General features: G+C 51.9%; 2 protein-coding genes across 3 annotated transcripts in view; both read left to right on the top strand.

The window, feature by feature from the left end:
• ALAD (aminolevulinate dehydratase) overlaps positions 1-14523 on the top strand; it is a 14741-nt gene extending 218 nt beyond the window's left edge. The window contains exons 2-12 of one of the 2 annotated variants that reach the window (XM_019540554.1): positions 4839-4970; positions 5544-5594; positions 6986-7082; positions 7851-7986; positions 8073-8156; positions 8611-8699; positions 9034-9089; positions 9841-9928; positions 11197-11283; positions 11996-12125; positions 13373-14523. In XM_019540554.1, the coding sequence (XP_019396099.1) occupies positions 4858-4970; positions 5544-5594; positions 6986-7082; positions 7851-7986; positions 8073-8156; positions 8611-8699; positions 9034-9089; positions 9841-9928; positions 11197-11283; positions 11996-12125; positions 13373-13440 (999 nt within the window). In that variant the 5' untranslated portion in view covers positions 4839-4857 and the 3' untranslated portion in view covers positions 13441-14523. The remainder of the gene's footprint in view (positions 1-4838; positions 4971-5543; positions 5595-6985; positions 7083-7850; positions 7987-8072; positions 8157-8610; positions 8700-9033; positions 9090-9840; positions 9929-11196; positions 11284-11995; positions 12126-13372) is intronic. The other variant, XM_019540552.1, reaches the window with a different exon arrangement.
• A 4133-nt stretch (positions 14524-18656) lies between these two features.
• On the top strand, positions 18657-22276 carry HDHD3 (haloacid dehalogenase like hydrolase domain containing 3). The gene is made up of 2 exons (XM_019540551.1): positions 18657-18748; positions 21277-22276. Exon 2 carries the CDS (start codon positions 21298-21300, stop codon positions 22018-22020), a length of 723 nt encoding a protein of 240 aa, XP_019396096.1. The 5' UTR covers positions 18657-18748; positions 21277-21297; the 3' UTR covers positions 22021-22276.
• The last annotated feature ends 744 nt before the right edge of the window (positions 22277-23020 follow it).

Raw genomic sequence — 23020 nt, 5'->3', positions numbered from 1 at the left:
GCGCGCACCCCGGCTGGGCAGCCTGCCGGTGCTCTCGTAACACCCTGAGGAGCCGGAGGCGGAGCCGCCGTCTCTTTGCCTCTTGCTTTTCCCCCGCTGCCTCTTCCACCAGGGGCACTTTGTCCCGCGGGTGGGCCCGCTGCCTTGCACGCGCTGGCCCTCCCGGCCGCCTCTGCCACGCGGGCGAGGGCTTCTGTCCGGTCTCTTAGGAGCCTCCAAGCTCCCTGGCTCTCGGGAACGGGTTCAGCTAGAAGGAGGTCGTGGATCATCCCGTGCCCGTAAACAAGGCAGCAGTAGTTAATGTTTGGCAAAGTTTGGGTGCAAATAGTATTTACCAAAGCTTCTGCTGAGCAGGCAGGGCTGAGAGCCAGGGTGGAAGTCCAGTATTTTTTTTTAGCTTGGAAAAAGCTGCTGCTTTGCTTTTGGATAATTGGCATTCTTGGGCTCTGGTAATCCTGCTGTCCTATCGAGCAGTGCTAGGAAGCCGGCCACCTCCTGCAGCTCTGGCCTTAAAGCAGCACTTCCACCTGCAGTGGGATGCCTGTGAGTCCAGTCAGCTGAGCTAAGTCACAGTCCCCAGCCTGGTTGTATCCAAGGTCTGTATGAAAGAGTTCACCCCAATCCTGCAGAGAAGAGGTAGGTTTGGGGCTGGTCTGCTGTTTCAGGAGTTCATGCCTGACCTGCCTGTCCCTGTTTGTTCCTAGCCACTGGTTCTTGGCTTGCAGGACTTCTGCTTGTGATTCACTGTCAACACAGAGGTTATTCACCCTGCAGGGGTGGGCTGATGCTGATCCCCTTTTGTGCTGGGCACAAACACAACCCCTGTTTTCCTCAGTGACTGAGGAGATCAGAACATCCCACCCAGAGCCCTGTTCTCCAGGGCACCAGCTGCTGCTTCGCAACCCAGGCAAGTTGTTGGTGTTTAACTCTTGCCTTGGTCTGCAGCAGAGTGGGTCACAGGCCCATCTGTTATAAGGATTATTCAGCCAGTTCCCGCCAAACTGATTCTTGCTACATCAAGCGTGCGAGTGGAGGATGGAGCAGGGTGGCTGTTTGCAGCGTAATTTAAACGTGTCTGTACAGACATTAGGTTATCTGCATAGATTACACAGAACAAAATGTTATCTTTCTACTCCCTCTGGAACAGATGGAACAGGGCAGCATGCTCTTGGGACTGATAGTGTTAGGTCTCATCCTTCCCCGCTTACTGACTTCATAACTGTTGAGTCACTTTCACCCTAATTAGATGGTTTTAAAAACACTAATTTACTTTTCCCAGTACTTAAGATGGGTGAAGTAACCTCACCTTTCCTGCCACAGGTTACTTGAAAGATAAGGTGGTATACTTTATGGGTGGTTCCTGTTGCCAAGCATACAGCGCCCTAGCCTAGAAGCACTACGGATAGAAGATGCATCATCAGAAAACTCTCCTTTGGTGCGCTGATCCTTGGCTAAGCCAGTGGCTTGCGGGCAGGCCCTGCAGCCTCTCCCTGCATTCCGCTCATGTGGGGCTTTTGGCCCGCTGATATGTCCTCCACAGGAGGTCTATATTGAGCAGATTCTTTTTGGTATTGGGTGGTGGAACCGGAGCATGCTCCATCCACTCCATGCATTGACCTGGTATTACACGCTTCCAGGACCAGTGCAAAAAAAAAAAAAAAAAAAAGGCTTGCATGATTGCTGTCATATTCCCCTAAGGCTCTTACAAAACACTTTTGTAGACAAGCCTACAAACTTCTCTTCATAAATTTACTGCATACAAAACATCATGGACTCAGTATAGACATGGGATTTATGACACATTACAACCTGCCTGACATTTGATTCGCCAGATACCTGCCTGTCCTTACTATTTACGCTCCCTGCCTCCACCCCTCTCCTCCCCTTCTTTTCTACCCTTTGTCTTCCTAATTTTCAGCTATTTACTTTTCACGGACTGCCTCTTTTCTACCTGAGAGAACTCAACTACAGCTGAGTTTCCCTTGCTTACCTTTGGCATTCCTTCACCCCCTATTTCCCCCTTGTTCCCCTTCCCTTCCTCCCTTCTCTACCCATTGTTTTCCTAATTTCCACATATTTACTGACCTTCTGTAACACTTTTAGCTTCTTTCATTCCTTGGAGATCTCAGAACAACAGCAAAGACTTCCTGAAGAAAGGTGAGTTGTGCTGGAAAGCTTGCAAAGAACTTTTTTCCAACTGCTCAGTTGGTCTAATAAAAGATATCACGTCTACCCAAAGACCCCTGCCTGCCTACGGTTCTTCAGCATATCTACCCAGATGACTGCGTACCTCTGAGCCATGGGAATGTGGGGGGCATGGAGGCCGGAGGTGGCCATTTCTGCAAAATTTAGATCTATTCTTTTCTCTACTTCCACCCTTGCAGGTGCAAAAAGAACTTTCTGCCTGAGTTTGCAGACAGACCAGGCCTTGCTGATGCTAGGGGCCTTTCCAAGCTGTAGCAGCTTTTTGAAAGTGGAAAGACTGATCAGCTTCATAGCTACTGTTCAGTTGCCGAAGGGCAGCAGTAACTCTAGCAGGATTCAGGTCAGATGTTGCCAACTGAATTAGGCATAGGGCTTAACTGGGGCCAGTATAGCCAGGTAACTGGGGCCAGCATGGGAGGGTACTTGGGACCAGGCATATTTGGACCCAACCTTCCCCTTCAGGCCAAAAACAGGCCTTTAGGTTGTCCAGTTCAGCCTCCTGCATGGCACAAGTGAGGGTGTTCAGACACTGCAGTGATGGGTACCTGGATAAAACTGATAAGACGCTTCTGTTTTGATGAGGATCTCTCAGTTTTCCTTGCCAGCTCCCCTTCCATTACTGGTGGGGCCCCCAGCTTCTCCAACACAGGCTCTTAGCCAGAGCTCCCCTTGGTGCTGCAGACAGCGTGACTTTGGAGACCGAGGGGCTGACTGAGTGGCAGCAGAAGTGTGAGGGGGCTGGGCAGGGATACCTTTTGGGGTTATGGGGATCAGCTTGTGCACAGCAGCCACTGGCAGCCTCTCACTGGATCTCATGGCTGTTTGGGGCCAAGGCAGTTGAAGGGCACAGGCTTTATCTGGAGCAGGTCAGGTTGATGTCCTGTCCCAGATGCATAGGTACATGCTGGCAGTGGTGTGGAGCCGAATTCCTGACATAGCCATGCCAGAGGGGACAGGGCCCTGCCTATGCCACTGCAGGTCTTGAGTGGTTGAAGGTTTTCCAGGCCTGCATGCATGGCATGGCTCTGCAGAGCCAGCTGCAGCCTTTGAACCTACTCTCAACAAGCAAGTGCCCTTCCAGCTGTTGTTTTCAGGGGTTCCTGTTTGTGGTAATCGCGGTAGGAGGCACTGCACTGCTACAAAGTGACTTGTCTCTGGGAACGTTCAGCCTTTATTTCCCAGCTCCTTTAAGGACCTTTCTTCTCAGCAAGCCTCTTCCAGTTGGAGTCTGGTCTGGAGGATCAAAAGCAGCTGCTTTGTGTCTGTTCCTTTTCCTTCCCTGTGTGAAATGCAGCTTTCACAAGTGTTTGCCACTGACATCCAGGCTGTTCAGGACTCAGTTTCAGGTCATCTTTTGTATTACATTTTTAAAAAGCTAAGTCAAAATTCAAAGCACTCTCTATAGTGGTGTCATTTTAGAAAACTGGATAAATAATTATATTGAGGCATATGGTATTCTGCAGCCCATGGCTGTCCAGCTGGTGGTTAAATTGCAGCCCATGAGGCTGCAGGGGTGAATGTTACTGCTTCTGCCAATGTTGGGGTCTTTGGCTGCCCCTGGTGACTAAAACAGTGGCTGGAGAAGTGGGTGGAAGGCAAGTGGCAGTAGCATTCACTCTTGGGTTCCTAGGCTTGCTTGTCACCATGGCCACCATACCGGCCTTAGACCTGACACATCACCTTGTTTGACTTCTCATGCTCTTTACTTCCTGCCTTGTTTGCTGCTTGAATTTGGCAGCTGCTGTCACAAGCTTTATCCCCAGTGTGCAGTTCTGCTGCTCTGTCACTCTGGCCATCTGTGCTGAAAACCCATTGTACTTGATGCAGGAGAGGAATTGGGGGGCACCAGGGAGAGTGTGCTCTCTGGGACCCACCCCTCTAATTAGTCAGGGCTGAAAAACTTTGGTGTTAGCATGCCCAGGATGGCAGAAGGGTCCTGGCCTAGTAACCAGAAAGACCGCAGCCCTGGTGCTGTGCAAGTGATACAACAGTTGGCAGCCTTGGCAGTCTTAATGCATGCATGATGTAGCTCTTGGGAGGAGCTCCCAGCAGCATCTGTATGTTACCTGGAGGCTTCAGTGCACTTGGCTTTGAATATCACAGCCTGGTTCTTTGGCACAACTCCTGCAGTCCTCAAATATGCTGTATAAGGTGTTCTTCAAGCTGAAAGTGCCTGCAGATGCCCCCTGGGATGCCTTGTACATGATTGACATGGTAGGTCCAGCACAGCATCACTGTGCTGGGAGCTGGTTTGTGGTTATATATGGTGGAAGTTTAATAACTAGCATTTTCATCCATGGAAGTCTGGGTGCTTTGAAGGAGTGAGTCAGCACCAAACCTTGCTTTCTCAGGTAGGAAGCTGAGGCACAAAGAGGAGAAGGTCTCTCTGGAATGCAGGTCTCTTCACGACAGCCTACTTGGCAATGCTGCCTCTCCCAGTCAGGCTGCATGGCTGGAGGTGCTTCCTGGCAGTGCCATCACCTGAGTTGTGGCATAGACCCCCTGTGCTTATGAGAGGGCTGCCTCTAGTCTGTCCCCTGGAGCATGGCCTTGCTCAGGCTGCCAGGAACAGGTCTTTTCCATCTCTGGCTTTGGCAGCTCTTGCTCAGATGCAGTCTCGTTTCTCTTGGTCTTTCAGATTCAGCTTCCAGGATGCAGGCAGACTCCATTCTCCACAGCGGCTACTTCCACCCCGTTCTGCGCTCCTGGCAGACCACAGCCACCACCTTTGATTCATCTAACCTCATCTACCCCATCTTTGTCACGTAAGTAAGGCCTGATGCTATAGGTTGGGGCCTCTCCAGCTACGAAGCACCTGAAAGTTGCATGTGCAGGTGCTCAAAAGAGAGATGGGGCCTGGAATTCATCAGGGAGGCTGGAGTGCCACACCTCTTATTTCAGAAGTAGGTTGAGGAATCAGTGGTCTGAGTCCAAAACCAAGAGCCCTCTCCCTACCTGGGCAGAGTGTCCCCTCTGTGTGGCTTGGTCTGCTCTCTAATGAGCTCCCTTCAGATACCTTGGAGCCAGCTCCAAGTTCCTGCTTTCTGGATGGAGAAACTCTCGGCCAGCCCACAAGTCATGGGGAGAAGGCCCTCTCTGGAGCACAGGGATGGAGCTGTTGGCTCTGTGGCAGGGCTGGAGCTCTCTGTACTGGGGCCTGAGTGCAGCCAGACAGGGAATGGTTGAGGCCTGGCTCCAGCTTGCTCTCTTGGCTGCCCAGCTGCTTGCGTTGGCTGCGTTAAGCAATATATGTGTACCCCTGGGCTTCCTCTTCTTTCGGCCTCCCTTTGTCTGGAGCCCAATGCTGACTGCTTGTTTGTTCTATATGATGCCTTCAGTGACAGCCCTGATGCAGAGGAGCCGATCGCCAGCCTCCCTGGACAAGCCAGGTAGGAGCATGCAGAGATTCATTGTGAGCCAGGGGGGTTTCACTGTAATGCACCTGTCCACAAGGGCTAGGGCCTGCCACATGTCCTGGGATGGGCACAGGCTGAAGGAGGCACCCTCCTGCTAGGAAATTCCAGTTCTTACCAGCTGTTCTGTGCCTCAGTGTGATGTGACCAAGGAGGACAGAGCTCCAGGCTATGGCTTGCTGGCCCATCGTCCCAGCTGCCTGAGTGATTCTTGGAGGGGGCCAGAAACCTCCCAGGAAGCTGCAAGTGGAACAGGTGCAGCCAAAGTGGGAACGCTTTCTGCAGAGCGCTGGGATAGCTACTCTGAGTTCACAAAGTGCACCAGTTCTTTCAAATTCTCCATATCCTGGGGAGGAAGGAGGGCAGCTCCAGAATCAGCAGAAAGACAGGGCTCCAGCAGCAGGCAGGTTTCCCCTTTCCTTCCTGTACAGGAAGCTGTCTGACCATGCTATGGACCTTGCTGGGCTAGTGGTAGCCCTGCTGTGACTTCCCTTATCAGCCTGTTTTGTGTGAAAAAACGGTGTGGGGAGAGGAGGAGAGGACTCAGGGATTAGGGGGAAATGTGAAGGAGGGGATTGCTGAATAAAATCCCTGCCTGTAGGTCCAGGGAACCTGGCTGGCAGGAGGCAGGCCTGAGCAAGGGCAGTGCCAGCTGGATCTTTGCCAGCGGTGACACTGTCATGCCTGCCTTTGGGCTCGGGGAATTAGGCGACTGTTCTCTGGGACAGAAAGCACCCATTGCTCTTTGCCCAGCCTGGCCACAGTGCTCCTCAGTTGCCCTTCTTTCATGCCAATGCCCTTTGGGGGTTAATTGCCTTCTCAGTGCGTTCACCCAGTGCCTCTGCGCCTGCTCTGGGTAAGCAAAGTCAACGCAGAGAGGGCCCCAGCCTGGCCGGCAGGAACATTGAGATAAATGTGGCCAAGGACAGTGCCTGCTTGCCCTTGGAGAGGAGACTCGGCGGGGATCAGCTCCCTTCACATCCCCAGCACAGCAGATAACTCTTCAGTAGTTTCCTGCCTCTTGGAGACCCCAGATAAGGCCTAAGGTTGCTCCTCCCTGCACTGGTCCCAGGATCTCCGGCTGGCATTTGTTTGAGCCATCTGCAGTGCATTGTCTGACTTCAGGCCAGGTCCCCAGCTATTGTAGGAGCTGTTCCCAGAGCATCCTTCCTCTTCACAGCTACACACTTGCCCACCCTGGGAAGAGTCCCACTGGGAATGCTCCATCACCTTCAGCTACCTCAGGGTAGTAAACACTGCCGTCAAGCCTGCTCACAGTGCCCCTAAAGCAACTGCCCTGCAGAGGGAGCGAGGAGTGGGGGCACTGGCTGGGCCCCATCCCACCCACTCACCACTGCCTTTTCTAGGTATGGAGTCAACAGGCTGGAGGGGATGCTGCGCCCCCTGGTGGAGGACGGCCTGAAGTGTGTGCTGATCTTTGGTGTGCCCAGTAAAGTCCCCAAGGTCAGCTGGGGTGAATGGCTGCAGATGGGTTTCCAGCTGTTGGCCCTGGCAAAGCCGAGGGGGTGGGGGGGGATGAGGGGAGGGAAGAAGGAAGATGAAAGATGTCTTGTGAATCCTCTGAAAAATCAGCTGAATCCCTTCAGCTGCATCTTTGCTGATTTGGGGAGGTCCTTGAGTTGTGGGGAGGTTCTTGGGTTATGATAAGAACATGTCAGCTCAGCAAGGCAGAGAGAAGTTGCTGCTTGGATGGGAGATCTCCAGGGACCATCCCAAATGTTGCGGGTATTCTGTGTGGCATCATTGCAGACCCCATTATGCCTGTGTAACATGAAGGGGAGGTGTAATCAGGGTGTGGGGCTTGGTAGACTCCAAGCGAGAGCTTCCTATGCTGGCCCCATTGCTTGAAGGCACTGGTGTTGCAAGGAACAGGGCAGATAACTTGGGCTGGGGCATGTGCTCCTTCTGGCCACTGAGCACAAGTTGTACTGGGGGAGTTGCGATTAGGTGGATGAGAATAAAATCCTCCTGATTGCTTACTGCCACAATTTCCCTGTCTTTCCCAAATGCCAAAGATATCTCCCTGGCCAACCCCAGTGCTTGTGTCTGCATCCCATCTCTTGCACTCTCCACAGGCTGTGGGCCCTTTCCTTCTCTCAATTCTGCAGTGCAGCTGCCCCAGCAGAGTCTGGGTGCAGTGTGTATGGAGACCTCTGTGGAGGGGTGACCCTTTAGGATATGTATTTAAAGGAGCATGTCTCTTCCCTTCAGGATGGAAGAGGCTCTGCTGCTGACTCCAAAGACATGCCAGCCATCCAGGCCATCAAGAAGATCCGCTCCTCCTTCCCAGAGCTGCTGATTGCCTGCGATGTCTGCCTGTGCCCCTACACCTCACACGGGCATTGTGGTGAGTATCACAAAGATGGGAACCACAGAGTAATGGGCAATGCAGGCTGGTTCAGTTCCTTTCTGATCTCCAGTCTTGTTTTCCAGGCATCCTGCGGGAGGATGGCACCATCCAGAATGAGGCCAGCTGCCAGAGGCTGGCAGAAGTGTCACTGGCCTATGCCAAGGCAGGTAAGAGGTATTCCTGGAAGTAACCAGTCAGCTGGGATGATTTTTGCTGATGCCCTCTCCACCCCGCTACAGAGCTGGCAGCAAATAGCAGTTGGTCCCTGCCAAGATTGGGCCAATGTCTAGGGAGGTTGTAGGTGCCCAAGACATGCTGATATTGCAAGGAGCTGCACGTACTTAGGCTTATCCCATGTACCTCTGCCTCTACCCACTGTTTGTAGAGTGTGTAAACCAACTCCTCTCTTCCTCTAGCAGGATGCAGCATACTCCCCCAGCCAACATGAATGGTAACTTAGCAGCTTTTCTCCTGAGCTCCTGGCTGTTGGAGCCTGCCAATTCCAGCAAGCGCTGGGAGTTCAGATTGGAGCCTCCCATTCCAGAAGTGACCCCTGCCCCTCTCCCCTGAAGCAGGGAGCACTTTCTGCAGTTCCCTAATGTCTGTGGTCTCTCCTTTTAGGATGCCACATCGTGGCCCCCTCAGATATGATGGATGGACGCATTGCATCCATAAAACATGCCCTGATCTCCAACAACATGGGGAATAAGGTGAGCAGGTAACAAGCATGTGCTTTTGTCATGAATGGCTCCACCTGGAGTTCTGCATAGCAGGGACATCACAGCATGACCAGGGTGTGGCAGTGAGGGGTTCCCCTCTTTCCACAGAAGTTGGCAAACAGATTGCATGGTAGATGCCATGGAGGCACTCCCCAGAGCACATGGTTGGGAACAGAGTAACCTGGGGATCCAGGCCACACTAGAGAGGAGTGGATCCAAGGTCCCCCATGAATGGAGAACGTCATGCAGAAAGAACAGCTCCCCCAACCCAGTTGTTGACCAGGACACAACTGTGACATTCCCTGTGTCTCTCCTACTTCCGTAGGTCTGTGTGATGAGCTACAGTGCCAAGTTTGCTTCCTGCTTCTATGGTCCCTTCAGGTAAGCATCTCACAAAGGCAGCGGTGAGTGTGAGCAGCCTGTGTCCCAGACTTCACCTCCAACCCCAGAGGGCTTGCATTTGACCTAGGGATCTAAACTAGGACTCAGCCAAGAGTCCTGCATATAGGTCCTGGCACTCAAGCTAACAGGTTCTGTGTGGGAGCAGGCACCTGCTGTCTCCCTGCTACCTCCAGAGTTGACTTCTGTGCCCACCCAGCTTCACCTGGGCCTCTGCTCACAGCCTCTTGAGAGCAAGGGTGAGCAGGGCAGGAGTTAACATCTCCAGAACCCTGCTGGTGAATGGCATGGATCTTTTCCTTGTCCCTTGGTGTGTGTGTCAGGGCAGGCCCTAGCTCACTCAGCTGTCAGGTTCATTGCTGGAGGAAGCTTACCACTGTTAGGAATTGCAGTTTATTGGTGTGCAATGCCTCCAAGGGTCCCCTGGCTCAGAACAGGGATGGAGAAGGTCTGAACTGACTGACTCTCAGCCATCAGGAGTAGCGGGGGGACAGTGATGAAAGACCGTGTCTGGCATGTGTCCCAAGGGTTCCTAGTCAGGGTTCCTAGCCTGTTGAGTGGAATGGGGTGACGGCCTCCATAGTTGCCCCTGCCTTCTGGACTGAAGGGAGAAGATGGGGCATTGCCCCTGCCTCTGTGTCTATGAGAGGGCCGCCCTATTGCCTGAGCTCTGCCATAACTGTTCAGTAGGCAGTCTTGTACTGATCTCTTGTCTGGTCTCTTGTGTTAACAGAGATGCTGCCCAGTCCAAACCTGCCTTTGGAAACCGGCGATGTTACCAGCTTCCTCCAGGTGCCAGGGGCCTGGCCCTGCGAGCTGTGGTGAGTGAGCTTGCCACAGGGGATGCCACACAGGGTCCCACAAACCAGCTGTCCCAGGAGCATCCTCATCCCTGGGCCTTTCTCCTGTTTTTCATGTCGTGATGTGAGCGCTTATGTGAGACCTGAGGTGATGCTGAATTGTGCTGGGGAGTGAATCGCACCTGTTCCTGCCCTCCAGGGAGCCTGGGCACAGCAATAGGGCCATGGGCCCATGCATGCTGAGCTGAACAGGTGCTTCTGGCAGGGAAAGGAGTATGCTGGGGAAAGCAGAACCAAGTGCGTGAGATTAGCTATGCACCATGAGTGAGGAGCAGCAGTGAATTGCACTGGCTTGGAAGAGCTGTGAGTTTCTCTTGTGAGCTGGAGAAATGTCAAGTCCTTTATTACCACCCAGCTCACCAATTGCAGCTGAATTGTCTGTTAGCAAGGCTAATGGCTTTTCTTGGCATGTGGGTCTTCAAAGTAGGGTTAGGAGAGGCTGGTTGTACTGGAGCAGGACTCTGTGTCCCATTGAGCTGGCCTCACCAGGGGTCCATGTCATGATCTCACATATATTTGCCCCTCCCAGGCACCATAGTAGCTGTTCTCTGATAAGGAGAACTGTGCCCTCTGGTGAGAAGAACTGAACTTCCCTCTCTCCTACCCCAGACCTGCTTGTCCAGAGACTTCAGGACCTGCTAAGCCAGGAGCTGTAGGGCTGGCTCAGCCTTCCAGTTTCTCTCCAGCCTTCTTGTAGTTGCCGGCAATGTGAAGCAGGAATGAAGACTGAACTCCGGCTCTGCATGGAATAGCTAGCTCTGGTGCAGTGAAGAGCATCAGCTTATTTAGCACCTTTGGCTATTCAGCCAAAACGTCGCTCCCCATCCTGGTCCTTGTTTTGAGCATAGCAGCCTTCCTGCTAGAGGAAGAGCAGAAACGTGGCTTGTGTTGGCCTTTTTGACACATCTCTCACACTTGGGTCTATGTGGTGTTGCAGCTCCCACCCTGTTACTGCACGGAGGTTCTTGCTGAGTATAGAACAGCTCCTGTTGGTCCCTCTAGTTTCTGCGTGCATGGGTTTGGGGGAGGGACACATGTGGGTTAGGGATGCACAGAGTGCTAGAAAGAGCCAGACGAACTCAATCTCTCCTATGGGAAACACTGTCTCTTCCCTCTGGCACCAGTCCCTAAGCCACAGCTATCAGGTGAACCAGCTGGTCTTGCCAAATTCTTGTCCTGCCCCGTGTCTGTGCAACTCACAGGTTCCCAGGTTTGTGTTCTCCTTCCAGGACCGGGACGTGAGGGAGGGAGCAGACATGCTGATGGTAAAGCCGGGGATGCCCTACCTGGATATTGTGGGAGAAGTCAAAGCCAGGGTAAGCTCCACACAAGTCTGCAGGGGAATGATGCTTCTAATATCACTGTAAATGGAATGAGAGGCTGAAGGGTTGGAATTAGCTAGTTCAGGAGGGGGGAACCCCTTTAAAACTAGAGAGGCCTCTCAACCTCACGAAGGGCACGGAAGGCCTTGAGCTTCTTCAGATGAGTGTGTCCCCTGGGGAAGAGCAGAAAGGAAGAGGGCCTTGTGTACAGACTCTTGCTCTTGGTTTCTCCATGATGCTACAGCCTGGAGGACGTTCCACATCATTCAGTCTAGGAGGAGAACCTGGGGGCCTGCTGCTATAGCCTGTGCCATGATTAGAGCTTTAGTTCCTAGGCTGATGAACTATGAGGTTCCTCTCTTTTGTCAGGTCTGCCTGCTGGGGCTGCTGCAATCTTGCTGTTGGTCATCTCTGCATTTTTACTCCTTGCACTCCATGCATTTATACAAATCTAGCCATGTGGCCAGAGTAAGCTATCATATGATATCCAGTGGCCTCTGCTCCCCTGTCAAACCATGGCTGTGTTGGTGGGATTGCAAAGGATGTGTACAAACTGTGTCCTCCTAATTTCCAACTCACAAAGCCTTGGGTTTCTGTGACTGCAGCAAAAAATGCATTGGGCCCCTACTTTGTACCCTAGACAGAGCTCAGGAGAGCTATACCCTGCAGCTCAGTGTTGTCTCACTAACCTTCTTGTTGTTTTCAGCATCATGCCCACCCACTGGCAATTTACCATGTATCCGGGGAGTTCGCTATGCTGTGGCATGGAGCAAAGGCTGGTGCCTTTGACCTAAAGGCTGCTGTAATGGAGGTGATGAGAGGGTTCAGGCGAGCAGGTGAGTGGGAGGATGGTTGGCTGTGTATCTAACAAGTACCTTAGGAGCTCTTTGCTTTGCCTCTGGGTTCAGTGCAGGAGGGGTGGCAGTGTAGAGGGGTGGCAGTGTAAAGCCTTTGCAGTCATTCCAGGATTTCAGTGCAAGTCACTGATGTGTACTGAGCTGAAGGCTGACATTGGACCACAAAGCCACGTCTGAGGGAGGTGTTCACACTTTCAGCCCTTAATGAAGACCTATTTCTAGATCATGCTATACCGCTGCTCTGTGTGGCTCAGGCTCTGTGAGTTTTTTCTATGCAATCAATAGCAATTCAAGAGAACCGGGTCTCCCTGACTTTTTAGTAAGCCTGATGTGTGGCTGTAGCAGGGGGCTGGAAGCCAGGACTCCTGGTTTTGTTTCCAGCTGTGCCACTTCTTGTGTTACTATGTGAATTTTTGCACTTTGCTACTCTTCCGTTATACCATTCATAAAGCAGGGATGTCTCCTCCTTCCATGGGCTACAGGGAACCTTCTGGATGAAAGATGCTGTATATGTTAACCTGGTTTTATTTCCAAAGACATCTGGCTGTGAAAACACAGCAGCCCCTCCCTGGTGTGGGTCTTACTTCTTAACCTGGTGTGGATCTTACTTCAAAACCTTTCTCAAGCCATGCTTAGGGGGTTAACCCATAATCCTCCCAGTTGTCAGTGCTTTGATGCAATCATTCCACCTCTTTGATCTGGCTTGTGGAGAATGAACGTTTCTCTACGTGATGCTGGGTGGAAGGAGTCAGAGGCAGGAGTGTGCAGAGGGCCAAGAGACTGCTTGAATTGTGGCCCGTGAATTTTACTATAAATTCAGTACTTAAAAGCTCCCCACTGTCAATGCAGAATGTGAGAGATCACATTGCAGGGTTAGTGTTCAAGATACCTGTGGACACAGGTCTGTGTCACCATGTGTCTTCCTTCCAGTTCACATTGTGAGTGCTAGAAATTACACAAAGCCTGAGATTCTGGAGAACCTGAATGTCACATGGAGCATGTAAATGTGGCCTGTGGTCGGTCCATGCCCAGCCTGCAGGCTTCATGGCTGCTGATGCTTTGTTAGAGGGAGTGGCACCTGGCCAGGCTGGGTAGCAGGGATGATGCTGCAAGGCTGGTGGGTCCTTCTTGGGGCATAGTATCATTTGCTTTGGGGAAGCAGAGCAGACTAGCTTAGTGCTGCATTTCCAATACATCCTCATATATTCCTTGCTGCTGTGTTACAGGGGCTGACATCATCATTACCTACTTCGTGCCCCAGCTGCTGAAGTGGCTGAAGGAGCAAGAGGCATGAAGTGCTTCAATAACAGGAACAAGTAGAAGGAAACCTGCAAGGGTTTGAAAAGACTGTGAACCAAACGAGTCCTGTGGGGTCTTAAACTTGGAGCCAAATTTAGCTCTAGCACGAGCAGACACAGTGCCATCAATAACACAGGCATGCAGCCTCAGATTCAGGCTGACTTTGGCCCCAAGACACCAACAGAAACTAGTTTTTACAAAATGTTATTTTAAATTTGGGCTTCAAGGCTGAGACCCTCACAGGGCAGCGAAAGGCATCTGGGGCCAAAGCTGATCCCTCCAGCAACCTGCTTTTAGATAGAAACCTAATTTATATGATGGTCTATTTTAAGGTGGGGCATACTAAATTTCCCAGCTGCTACAGGATTCTTGGTGGAGGAGGGACCTATTTCTTACTGCTCCCCTCAGCTAGAGCCACATCCTTCCCAACCCAGCCTGGCTGCTGCTAACACAGTAGGAGCCTAATGCGGGGGATTTGGCTTGCGAAGAATATTGACCTGCTTGGCTCCTTGGGTGTCTCTCAGGCTTTCCTGGAAATTTTTCCCCCTCCAGTACACTAAGCAAAACAAGCAATCTTTTTGTTGCAGCCCTCAGCTTCCTGCCCCATGTCGCATCAGCCAATTGCTTTGTGGAGTCTCTTGTGCTTTCCCTTTTGTAAACACGCTGCTGTTTTAAATGTTTAAATACTTAAACATCCCAAGCACCTTCAGAGCTGGGGGGGGCGTGCCCCCTCCAGAGCACTTGTGCCTTGTGGTCATTGTGCGGGGTAGAGAATACAGTGTAGGTTCTCAGCAGTGGCCTTGCTGAATTTAGGGTGACAGCGTATGGGGGGCTGGGCAATGAATGGCTTCATGGGCTTCAAGAATCAAATGTCTTGTGCAAGGAGCCTGCTGCATGTTCAAACTAATGCTCCTTTGGTCTGTCTTGGCTCTGGGCACCCAAATGCCTAGCTCCCAGCACTAAATCTCTGTTCTGGCCTTCAGTTCCCTGAGCTGTCGCCTTGTATTATCAAAACAATCATTTTCTAAAATGTTTCTTTGCTTTTCACTAGAATTTTAAAATAACAGTTTTTGACCCAGTGCAACATCTGTCTCTGTGTAGTATTTGAAGCTCTGTCATTGCCGGAAGAATCAGACAGTGAAATTCACTGTACCGATTGCTCATTGTCCAACTAGCAAAGGCTCAAAAGTGCTGGATTGTCTGCTGAAGCTGCACTAATGCAAGCAGATCTGTGGCCTTCCCTAGAGGTACAGTCAGCTAACAATTACATGCCTTGGTGTCTGTGAACCATGTCAGGAATCCCTTGTGCCTACAGTTTAATGTGCTGCATTCTTTCCAAGATCTCACAAACCATAAAGAAACCTAGTCCAGGTGATTTATGCTGTAGCTTTTCTAGTAGTAGGTTTCTGCCTGTGATAAGTTGAGGAAGGGGAATAAAATCCTTCTTCTCTCCACCACTGGTAGAGAGACAAGACCAAAGCTTTAGATCTAATTCTTTATAGTGGCTGAGTTTCATCTGCAGTCCCCTGCTGGTGCCCCTAGCTCCTGACCTGCAGCCCCCTGCCCCACACTCTGGACCTACAGTCCCCAGCCCCTCACTTGCAAGCTGCAGCCCCCTGCTCCTTCCGTCGCCCAGCTGCCCACCCCTGCAACCTTTTTCACACAGTGGGCTGCTGTCTACAACTCAGCGTGCTCCACGAGTTGCAGCCCCCTGCCCCATATTGATCAGATGCCGCTGCAAGAGGAATGGATAGAAAAAGGCAGGTGCTAGGATCGTGGGGATGTCTTCTGTGCCGAGGCAAAGAAACTCAACTGAACTTGGTAGGTGCCAGGACCCTCGGGACATCTCTGCTGCCAGGCGGCTAGACATTTCCCAGCTGCAACCCAGGTCCCTGCACAGCTCCTCCCAGTGTCTGCAGGCACTGCTGCTCCCAGACATTTGATTAGATTTAAAAAAACCTGCCCAGACAGAGATTGGATAATCAAAAAAGAGGACATGTCCAGGAGAACCTGGATGTATAGTAATCCTATAATGAGAGTCCTGTAATGTAACTGGTTACTGCTGATCCTGAGCCCAGGTCTTCTTTGTGAACCGTAGGGAAAACTAACGCGTGGAGCCCTGATGCCAGAGAGAGTCCGTGCGCCACCTTTGGTGCCTGCCACTTTAAGGGCTCAGAGCAGGCAGCTGAGTGGCTGGCAGGTGCAGGCCCTGCCCCCCATGATGAGACAGTCACATGACTGCAGATGGGCCATGGGATTGGAAGAAGAGGCTGAGTAGCCTCCATTTTAACTCAGCGCTGAGGCAGCAGTCTGCTCCTTGTGGGTCAGCACGTCCTTGGCGGCAAGGGCGGGAGCTACTTGAAGGCAGAGGCCCCCAATCCTGGGGCATGACTGAAGTCTGAACCCTGGTGGGGCAGTTGCCTCCCCAGTGAAAGGTGGGTTGGGGTGCCTTATAACCCCAGCTGCAATGAGCCAGTGAGTAATTTTAGAGCAGGAACAGGCAGTAGGGGCCAGGCGTGTCTGTGGACACCTGAGCCCATGGGGTGTAAGACCACAAGCCCCAGTGCGGGGGCAGAAGTGCGTAGAGGCTCACACAGGGTAAGATGCCTGGTGGTGCCTGACAGGCTGCGTGAGGGGCATGGAGTAGGGTCTGCACAGTTGGGCCTGAAGGGCTGCACAGGGGCTAACCCAGGCAAGCTGCCCAGAGAAGGGCTAGTAGCTGAGTTCAGCCCAGTGTGAGGCATAAGGCCGGTGGCTGAAGGGCTGTGTAGAGTAGGGCCCAAGGGGGACACAAAGGCTGCACAGATCTATGGCCCAAGTGAGGGCCACTACACATGAAGCTCAGTGGGAGGGGGCAGGGTGAATAAGGCCCTGTGAGAGGGGGTGGGGGGGTGAAAGTAGTATGCTAGAGGCCCAGCAAGGGGCAAAGTTTAGCCTGGCCTCGCATGGAGCTGTTACCAATTTGCAATGCCATCTATGAGGCATGGGACATGATATGGGTAGGTCAGAGCTGTATATAACACTCCGGGCATTGGGGCATTAAATGGGCAGCCTCCTGCATATTTATACCAAGATATACCAAGGTGGGTGGGCTGACATTGGATTGGCCTCATAACAGCCCCCTGTCACACCCTGGAAGGTTTTAGAAGAACATCTGAAAGAAAGAGCAGTCAACATATGGAAATGGAAATGACACACAAATGCAGCATGGGTTTTCCAGAGATTGTGCCAGACTAACCTGATCACTGATTTGTGAAACAAAAATGCTTTTTCAAAGGAAACATGGAAGATTTAATCTTTTGTGTGAACTTCAGAAAGCCATGGAAGCTATATGGGAAACTTACAGTTAAGCTAAATTTAAAGTTTCTGTAATACTTATGCCCATTTTCTTGACTACAAGAACTCGAAGCTAGAGGAGAAACTAAGGCAAAGTGACAGGAAGGCTGTGTAAGACAAGACAGTAGGGTGGAAGGAAATGAATAGAGAAGTTCCTCAAAGGTCACCCTAAGACGGTGTTCTAACTCTTTAGACACAAGGCACCCCTCAGAAAATATCTGCTATTTGTTTTCACTTTTGCCGACAGAAACATAACGGAGTAATAATTCTGTTGCAAAGAACACAAAGCCCACGGCAGGTCAGAATGTTTTTAATGTAGTGGATTCCTATTTGAAATCTCTGGGTTTATCTTGTGAATCATGCCTGCCTTCCTAACAGTGCCAGTGGCACCCCACAGCACCCTTGAAAGGATCTTGAGGCACCCCAGGGGGTCATGACACCCTGATTGAGAATCACTGCTGTGAAGCCTGACTTGATGTAAGTGATTTAGGCAGCAACAGTAGAACCATGCTGATGACATTTGCTGGTGATGCAAGAAGCACCATTGATAGAGAAATGGGGTGTGTTTCAGGAAGAATCAACTCACTTTTTCAGGACTGGCACAATAGAAGTGGGAGGAAAAGAAGGGGCATGAAGTGCAAGGTCATGTGCCCCACCCAGGAGAATGTTTGCCATAAAACACAGGCTGTATTGGAAATGGCAGAGGCAAAAAATCCATTACTGGGAGCCACACCAGGTGGATGTAACAATGCTGTTCCACAGGGCTGTGACGCAACCATGTGGGGAGCTGGTTGCATTTGAAGAGCAGGAGGAAACAGGTGTAGGGAAAGGGCAGCAAAAGCCACTCCTATAGAGCTGCCTGGGCCAGGCTGGCTCTTTTGACTCAGTACTTTGTTATTTCATGCATCAGGCCAAATCAGTCCAAGTGTTTCTGACTTCCATCCACTGAGCAGAGCCCAATGGTTCAGGTCCATATTGTGTTACTCTTCAGCCTGGGTGTTTCAGATGCTCCAAATCCCTGGCAGGCATCCTACGTGCAGGCCTCAAGCCCAGAGGTCATTAGGGTTCAGATGCCCCTGTGTCTTGTGTGCCCTTAACAAGCCAAAGGAGCAGGCTAAGGAGAAATCCCCCATCTCCATAAAATAGGCACATAGCTGAGCTCCTCGCATTGGGAGACTTATAGTATAGCAGACTGGTAGGGGGCATCCTCAGTGCACTGGACAGGTCCATGCCCCTCACTGCCATTCTGGGTGTCTGACTTGTGAGAAAACTGCCTCAAGGCACCTCTCCTGCCAGCTAAGCCCTTTGGCTCAGTACAGCCCTGCCTGGAAGGGTTGGCAGTGCTTTCTGTAACCCCGAGGACACGCAAGAGGAAAGGGCTGCTCGGGTGAAGGGTGCAAGCCCTGTAGCGCAGGTCAGCCATGAGCCCAGCAGGCCTGTGCTACCACTACACTAGAGAAGTACATCAAGGGCTTGGTGAGCAACTGTTCACCAGGACACCCAAGGGGAAAACGAGGAGTAAAGGCCACAAACTCCTGAAAGATCAATTCAGGCTCAACATTAGGAAAAACTTCTTCACAGTCAGGCTGTCCAGACTTTGGAATAAGCTCCCTCCAGAGGTGGTGCAGTCGTCTACCCCGGAAATCTTCAAGAGGAGGCTGGAGGGTCGCGTGACCCCGGCTGTCTTTTCTGCTTGGTGCCGGGGGCTGGACCCGACGATCTGCGAGGTCCCATCCCCCTCTCCATCTACGACTATAAGGGGCGGGGCTCCGCTGCTCACGCGGTCGTCCCGTGACGTCAGAGCCCCGCCTGGGGCCCCGCCCCTGGCGCGCTGGGAGGCTGCGCAGCCGCCCCACCGTGGGGATGAGGGGGGTCGTGGCCCCCGAACCGCGGCGTTGGACCGGCTCTCCCCTGGATGAGAAGTGCCGCGTGCGCTGGCAGGTGCCGCCGCTGCCTGGGTGCTTCGGGTACATCCGAGTCCCCGAGGTGCCCGGCGGGTCCCCTCTCGCCGGCTGCAGGGATGGGTTCAGGGGCAGGGAGCACAGAGCTACGGCCTCTCCCCCTAAGGCGCTGCCCGGGCAGCGTCCATCACTGGGGCCAGGTCCCACAGCCGCGCGGCCCTGTCTGCTGCACGAGCTGCTCCTGTTGCCCCGGCCGGTGCTGGAGCACGCGGGACGTTCCCCCAGCCCCTGTAGAGCCACTTGTGTAGTGGGACCTGGGCCATCAGACACGGGGAGGGTCCTGCCTCTGCCCGGGGCTGCTCACACTACCCCCTCAGCCGGGGTTGCTGAGGAAAGAGCAACAGGTCCGGCCTTGCCTCCACCCGGATGTGGCTCAAGGGTTGGCCCTTCCCTCAGGCTGCAGGGTCTGTGCTGGGGGGAGTGAGGTGCCTGAGCCCCGTGCCCAGACCTCGCCTGTGGGAAGGAACAGGCAGTGCTCCCCTTTGTATCAGCACCTCGCTTTCACTGGGTGTGGATGTGGGGGCTGCCTATCCCATGACAGTGACCACATGTCTAGGTTTTCCCACATGTCCTCATTTTTGGCCCCCAGGCCTTGTGTCTGGCAGGTTTTTAAACTGCAATCAAATATTTGGATTTCTGGTGTACATGCACTTGGGCAGGGGGGCTGTGGGGCAGGAGTGAGGGGAGGCTGGGGGGGCAAGGACTTAGGAGTGAGGAGCAAGGTCAGGGCACAGGCATATCACTGCCCCCTGCCCCCCCAGTTGTCCTCTTTTTTTTGATACTGGAAATATGGTAGTCATCATGGCCAGATGAGACTAAACCAAGCAGCAGGGAGCTACGGCCCTTGCTCGGTGCAGCAGCTGGGTACATCTGCTGCACGAGCTAGCAGTCTCAGTGACCTGTGTCCTCTCAGCAGCCTGCCCCACCGGCCTCAGTCAAGGGTCTGCAGCCTCTAGGAGCAACTGGCCAACTCAGTGCAGCTTTCTGAAGGCAGCTGCTGCTCCTTTGCCAGTGTTCCCCCAACACCTAATTCCTGCCAGCATCCCTGCCCCAGAATCACTGACACATTCTGGCTTCACAGGCAGATGACACCATTTGCCAGGCCACATCCAGCCCATGAGCTGCAGGGTGCCAGCTCCTGTCCGAAGCATTCACAGACTATCCAGGAATGTGGCATGTAGGTGTTTGTCTCTGCGGAGAGATTGGTTGCAGGCTGTGGACGATGAGCCTCCTTCTCATTTCAAGACAAAGTGGCAGCATGTTAAGGGGGCAGGATAGTAGACATTTGCCCTGGTGCTGCCATCTGGAAAGGGGATTTCATTCAGTCATAGTGCCTTCCCTGAGACTGGGCATCTAACACAGCATGTGGAAAGGAGTCCTTACCCAGGGAGCATGCTGTTGCACTATTTAATTGTAGGCAAAGTTCAGTACAAAGACAGCAACTAGCTCGTGATTAGATCTGCCTTTTGGGTGTGTAGTTTTGTGTGAAGCTTAGGTAATTCCTGGTTAATTCCAACTCTTAACTACTTTTGGTTTTCCTGCTGAACAGGTTTGGCTGTTTCTCCCAGAATATTATCAGGTTGCTGAGTAATTCAGTCCCTCCAGCACAGGCTAGTAAACTGAGAGCTCATGTGGTTTTATAGAAGCCCATTGTCTCATGATACCCTCTGTTACACAGCAGATTTATAAGCTTAGTTGTTAACCTGTTTAGGAATGGGAGGATTTCACTTTGTTACAGAAACTTGGCAGAGTTCAGTAGGTTATAATGGCCCATCTACCGCCATTTATTTGCCTTGCACTCGTTTTCCAAGTTGGTGGCTGTGGAGGCCAGGGAATGCTGTAATAGTACAGAAAATAATTAAAATTGCAACTCAGTGCTAACCCTGTTTGAGTTTCTTGTGTAAGCCAAGAGAGGTTGTAAAGTGTTAACATTTAGGATCTTTGTTGGCCACCTGCATAAATTAATGGGAGGAGGTAAATCACTTTAGAAATGAAGTTAGCCTCAATATTTGAAAGAGTTTCACACTGGCTTCAGGAGCATATGCTGAATGAACTGTCCTGAAAAGTGATGGCTTCCGTACACCCAGAAAATGTCCAGGACTCAACTACCAACAGGTCAAGCTTCCCTTGCTCTGCCCTGCTGTGTCTCAGCCCTGCAGGGGATGGCTTCTGAGAGGGGAAATGAGTTTCCACAGAGACGGGGGGGAAGGTTCCCAGTAAGAGGCCAGTTGGTGCTGCTGGTGATAGGTGTAGGTGATACATACCCAAATCTGCCAAGAACTGGTCTGAGACCCAGAAGTTTGTTTCACACCAGGCAGAGAACAGCGATGGGCTGGAAACCACTTTCATTCACAGCACAGCTGGATTAAATATGACCCTGAAGCTGAAAAGTGCTAGAGCTTTTATCAATCCCTCAAGCTGATTACTGTCCAAAATGCTCCTTCCCCTATCAATCTTTGGCTGTGAGAGGGAGGGTGAGGTTTGTGGCTTGTCTGGCTTTTATCCCTGCATTTGTTATTCTAGATTCTCCTTAGTCCATAGGCATCAATGAAGCCATGCTTAGGCTACGGTTATTAACATGGGACGTGAAGGACACATTAATCCGGCTCCGGCACCCAGTGGGAGAGAGCTACTCTGCTGAAGCCCGAGTTCATGGAATCCAGGTGGAGCCAGAGGCTCTTAATAAGTCTTTCCATCAGGCCTACAAAGTCCAGAGCAAGCACTTCCCTAACTATGGCTTGAACAGGGGGCTCAGCTCCAAGCAGTGGTGGGTGGACGTTGTGAAACAAACTTTCAGACTCTCTGGTGTCCACGAAGATGCAGTCCTTGCACCTATTGCAGAAAAGCTCTATCAAGATTTCTGCATTGCATGCAACTGGGAAGTGTTACCAGGTGCCACGGAGACTCTGAGGCAGTGCAGCCAGCAAGGCATCCGCATGGCTGTCATTTCCAACTTTGACAAAAGGCTGGAGAAGATACTGTCCCAATGTGACCTCAGGCACCATTTTGAGTTTGTGTTCACCTCTGAGGATGCTGGCTTTGCCAAACCTGACCAAAGGATCTTTCTGAAAGCCCTCCGCATTTCAGGGGTAGCTCCCCAGCTGGCAGCTCATGTGGGGGATGATTACATGAAGGATTACAGGGCAGCCAGAGAAGTGGGCATGCACAGCTTCCTACTCAAAAGATCTGGGCAGGCCAACACATGGGAGTCAGATGTACCAGAGGAGCATCTCTTGCCTTCACTACCCCACCTGCTGTCTGTTATCGAAAAGGGTTAAGAGGGAGCCCCTGACATCTCACCAGAGCCCTCCAGTGGGAAAGCAGGTTGCAGACACTCCTAGTAGGAAGAATAGGGACCAATGGTGCTGCTACATGGAGGTGGAAGGCTGTGTGGCTTTATTTTTCACCAGGTGGATCAATTACACTGTAGATACTGTTTGGTGTCATTTCCATGCTGCAAAGAGGCACTTACTGTCACCATATACAGCAAAACCCTAGGGACAGTCTTAAAATAAAATCCTTATTGTGCTCAGTGTTTTTCAGTCACTTCCTTCCATAGCTGTCCAAGAACTTTGCAGGAATGGGTCAGCATCACTACCCTCATTTTCTAGATGGGGAAACTGAGGCACAAGGGGAGGGGGTGATATTTATGATCACTCAATAAATTAGTGGCCAAGCTCAGAGCAGAACTCAAGTCTTCCAGCATGCTAGTCTTGTGCCTTGCAAGTGACAGTCCTGCTCACAGGAGATAGCCTGTGCCACTGGGAACAAGAGTACATGTTTTTCTGCAGACCAAACCAGAAAAAGAAAACCCTTCTCTCCATCAGGCTTTCCCCCCACTAGTGCAAAGGGATGGTGCATCTCCCTGTGTAGTGTGGCTTGCTGTCCTGCCAAGGGGCCTCACCCACAGAGGAAACAAGTGGTGTTGCAGCAGGGGCAAATATGGGTGGGGGCTGCATACTGGCTGTGGTTAATTCTGTACACCTTTGTCTGAGCTGACCATAGCCCTTGTGCAGCTGGCACTGCTTTCCTGGGCTGCACTGACTCAGGAGGCTGCCACTGTCCTTACTGCAATTCCCCACACAATGCTTTCCCCTGCACCTGCCCTCAGCTAGCATCTGCACTTGAAGAAACTGGCCCTTTTCTTACTTTTTGTGTCTTTGTGACAAGGTATTTAGCAGAATTCAGATTTGTTGGAATCTGACAGGGCTGTGCCATGAACATTTCTGCTGTGGCCTCAAACTTGCAATCTCTGGGTTGTCAACCATGCACCTTAGC

Source organism: Crocodylus porosus, unplaced genomic scaffold (genome assembly GCF_001723895.1).
Source record: "Crocodylus porosus isolate Cpor-Errol unplaced genomic scaffold, CroPor_comp1, whole genome shotgun sequence".
In the NCBI taxonomy this organism is placed as follows: Eukaryota; Metazoa; Chordata; order Crocodylia; family Crocodylidae; genus Crocodylus; species Crocodylus porosus.
Note: the sequence above shows the minus strand (reverse complement) of the source record. Positions and strands in the feature narration are given on the sequence as shown.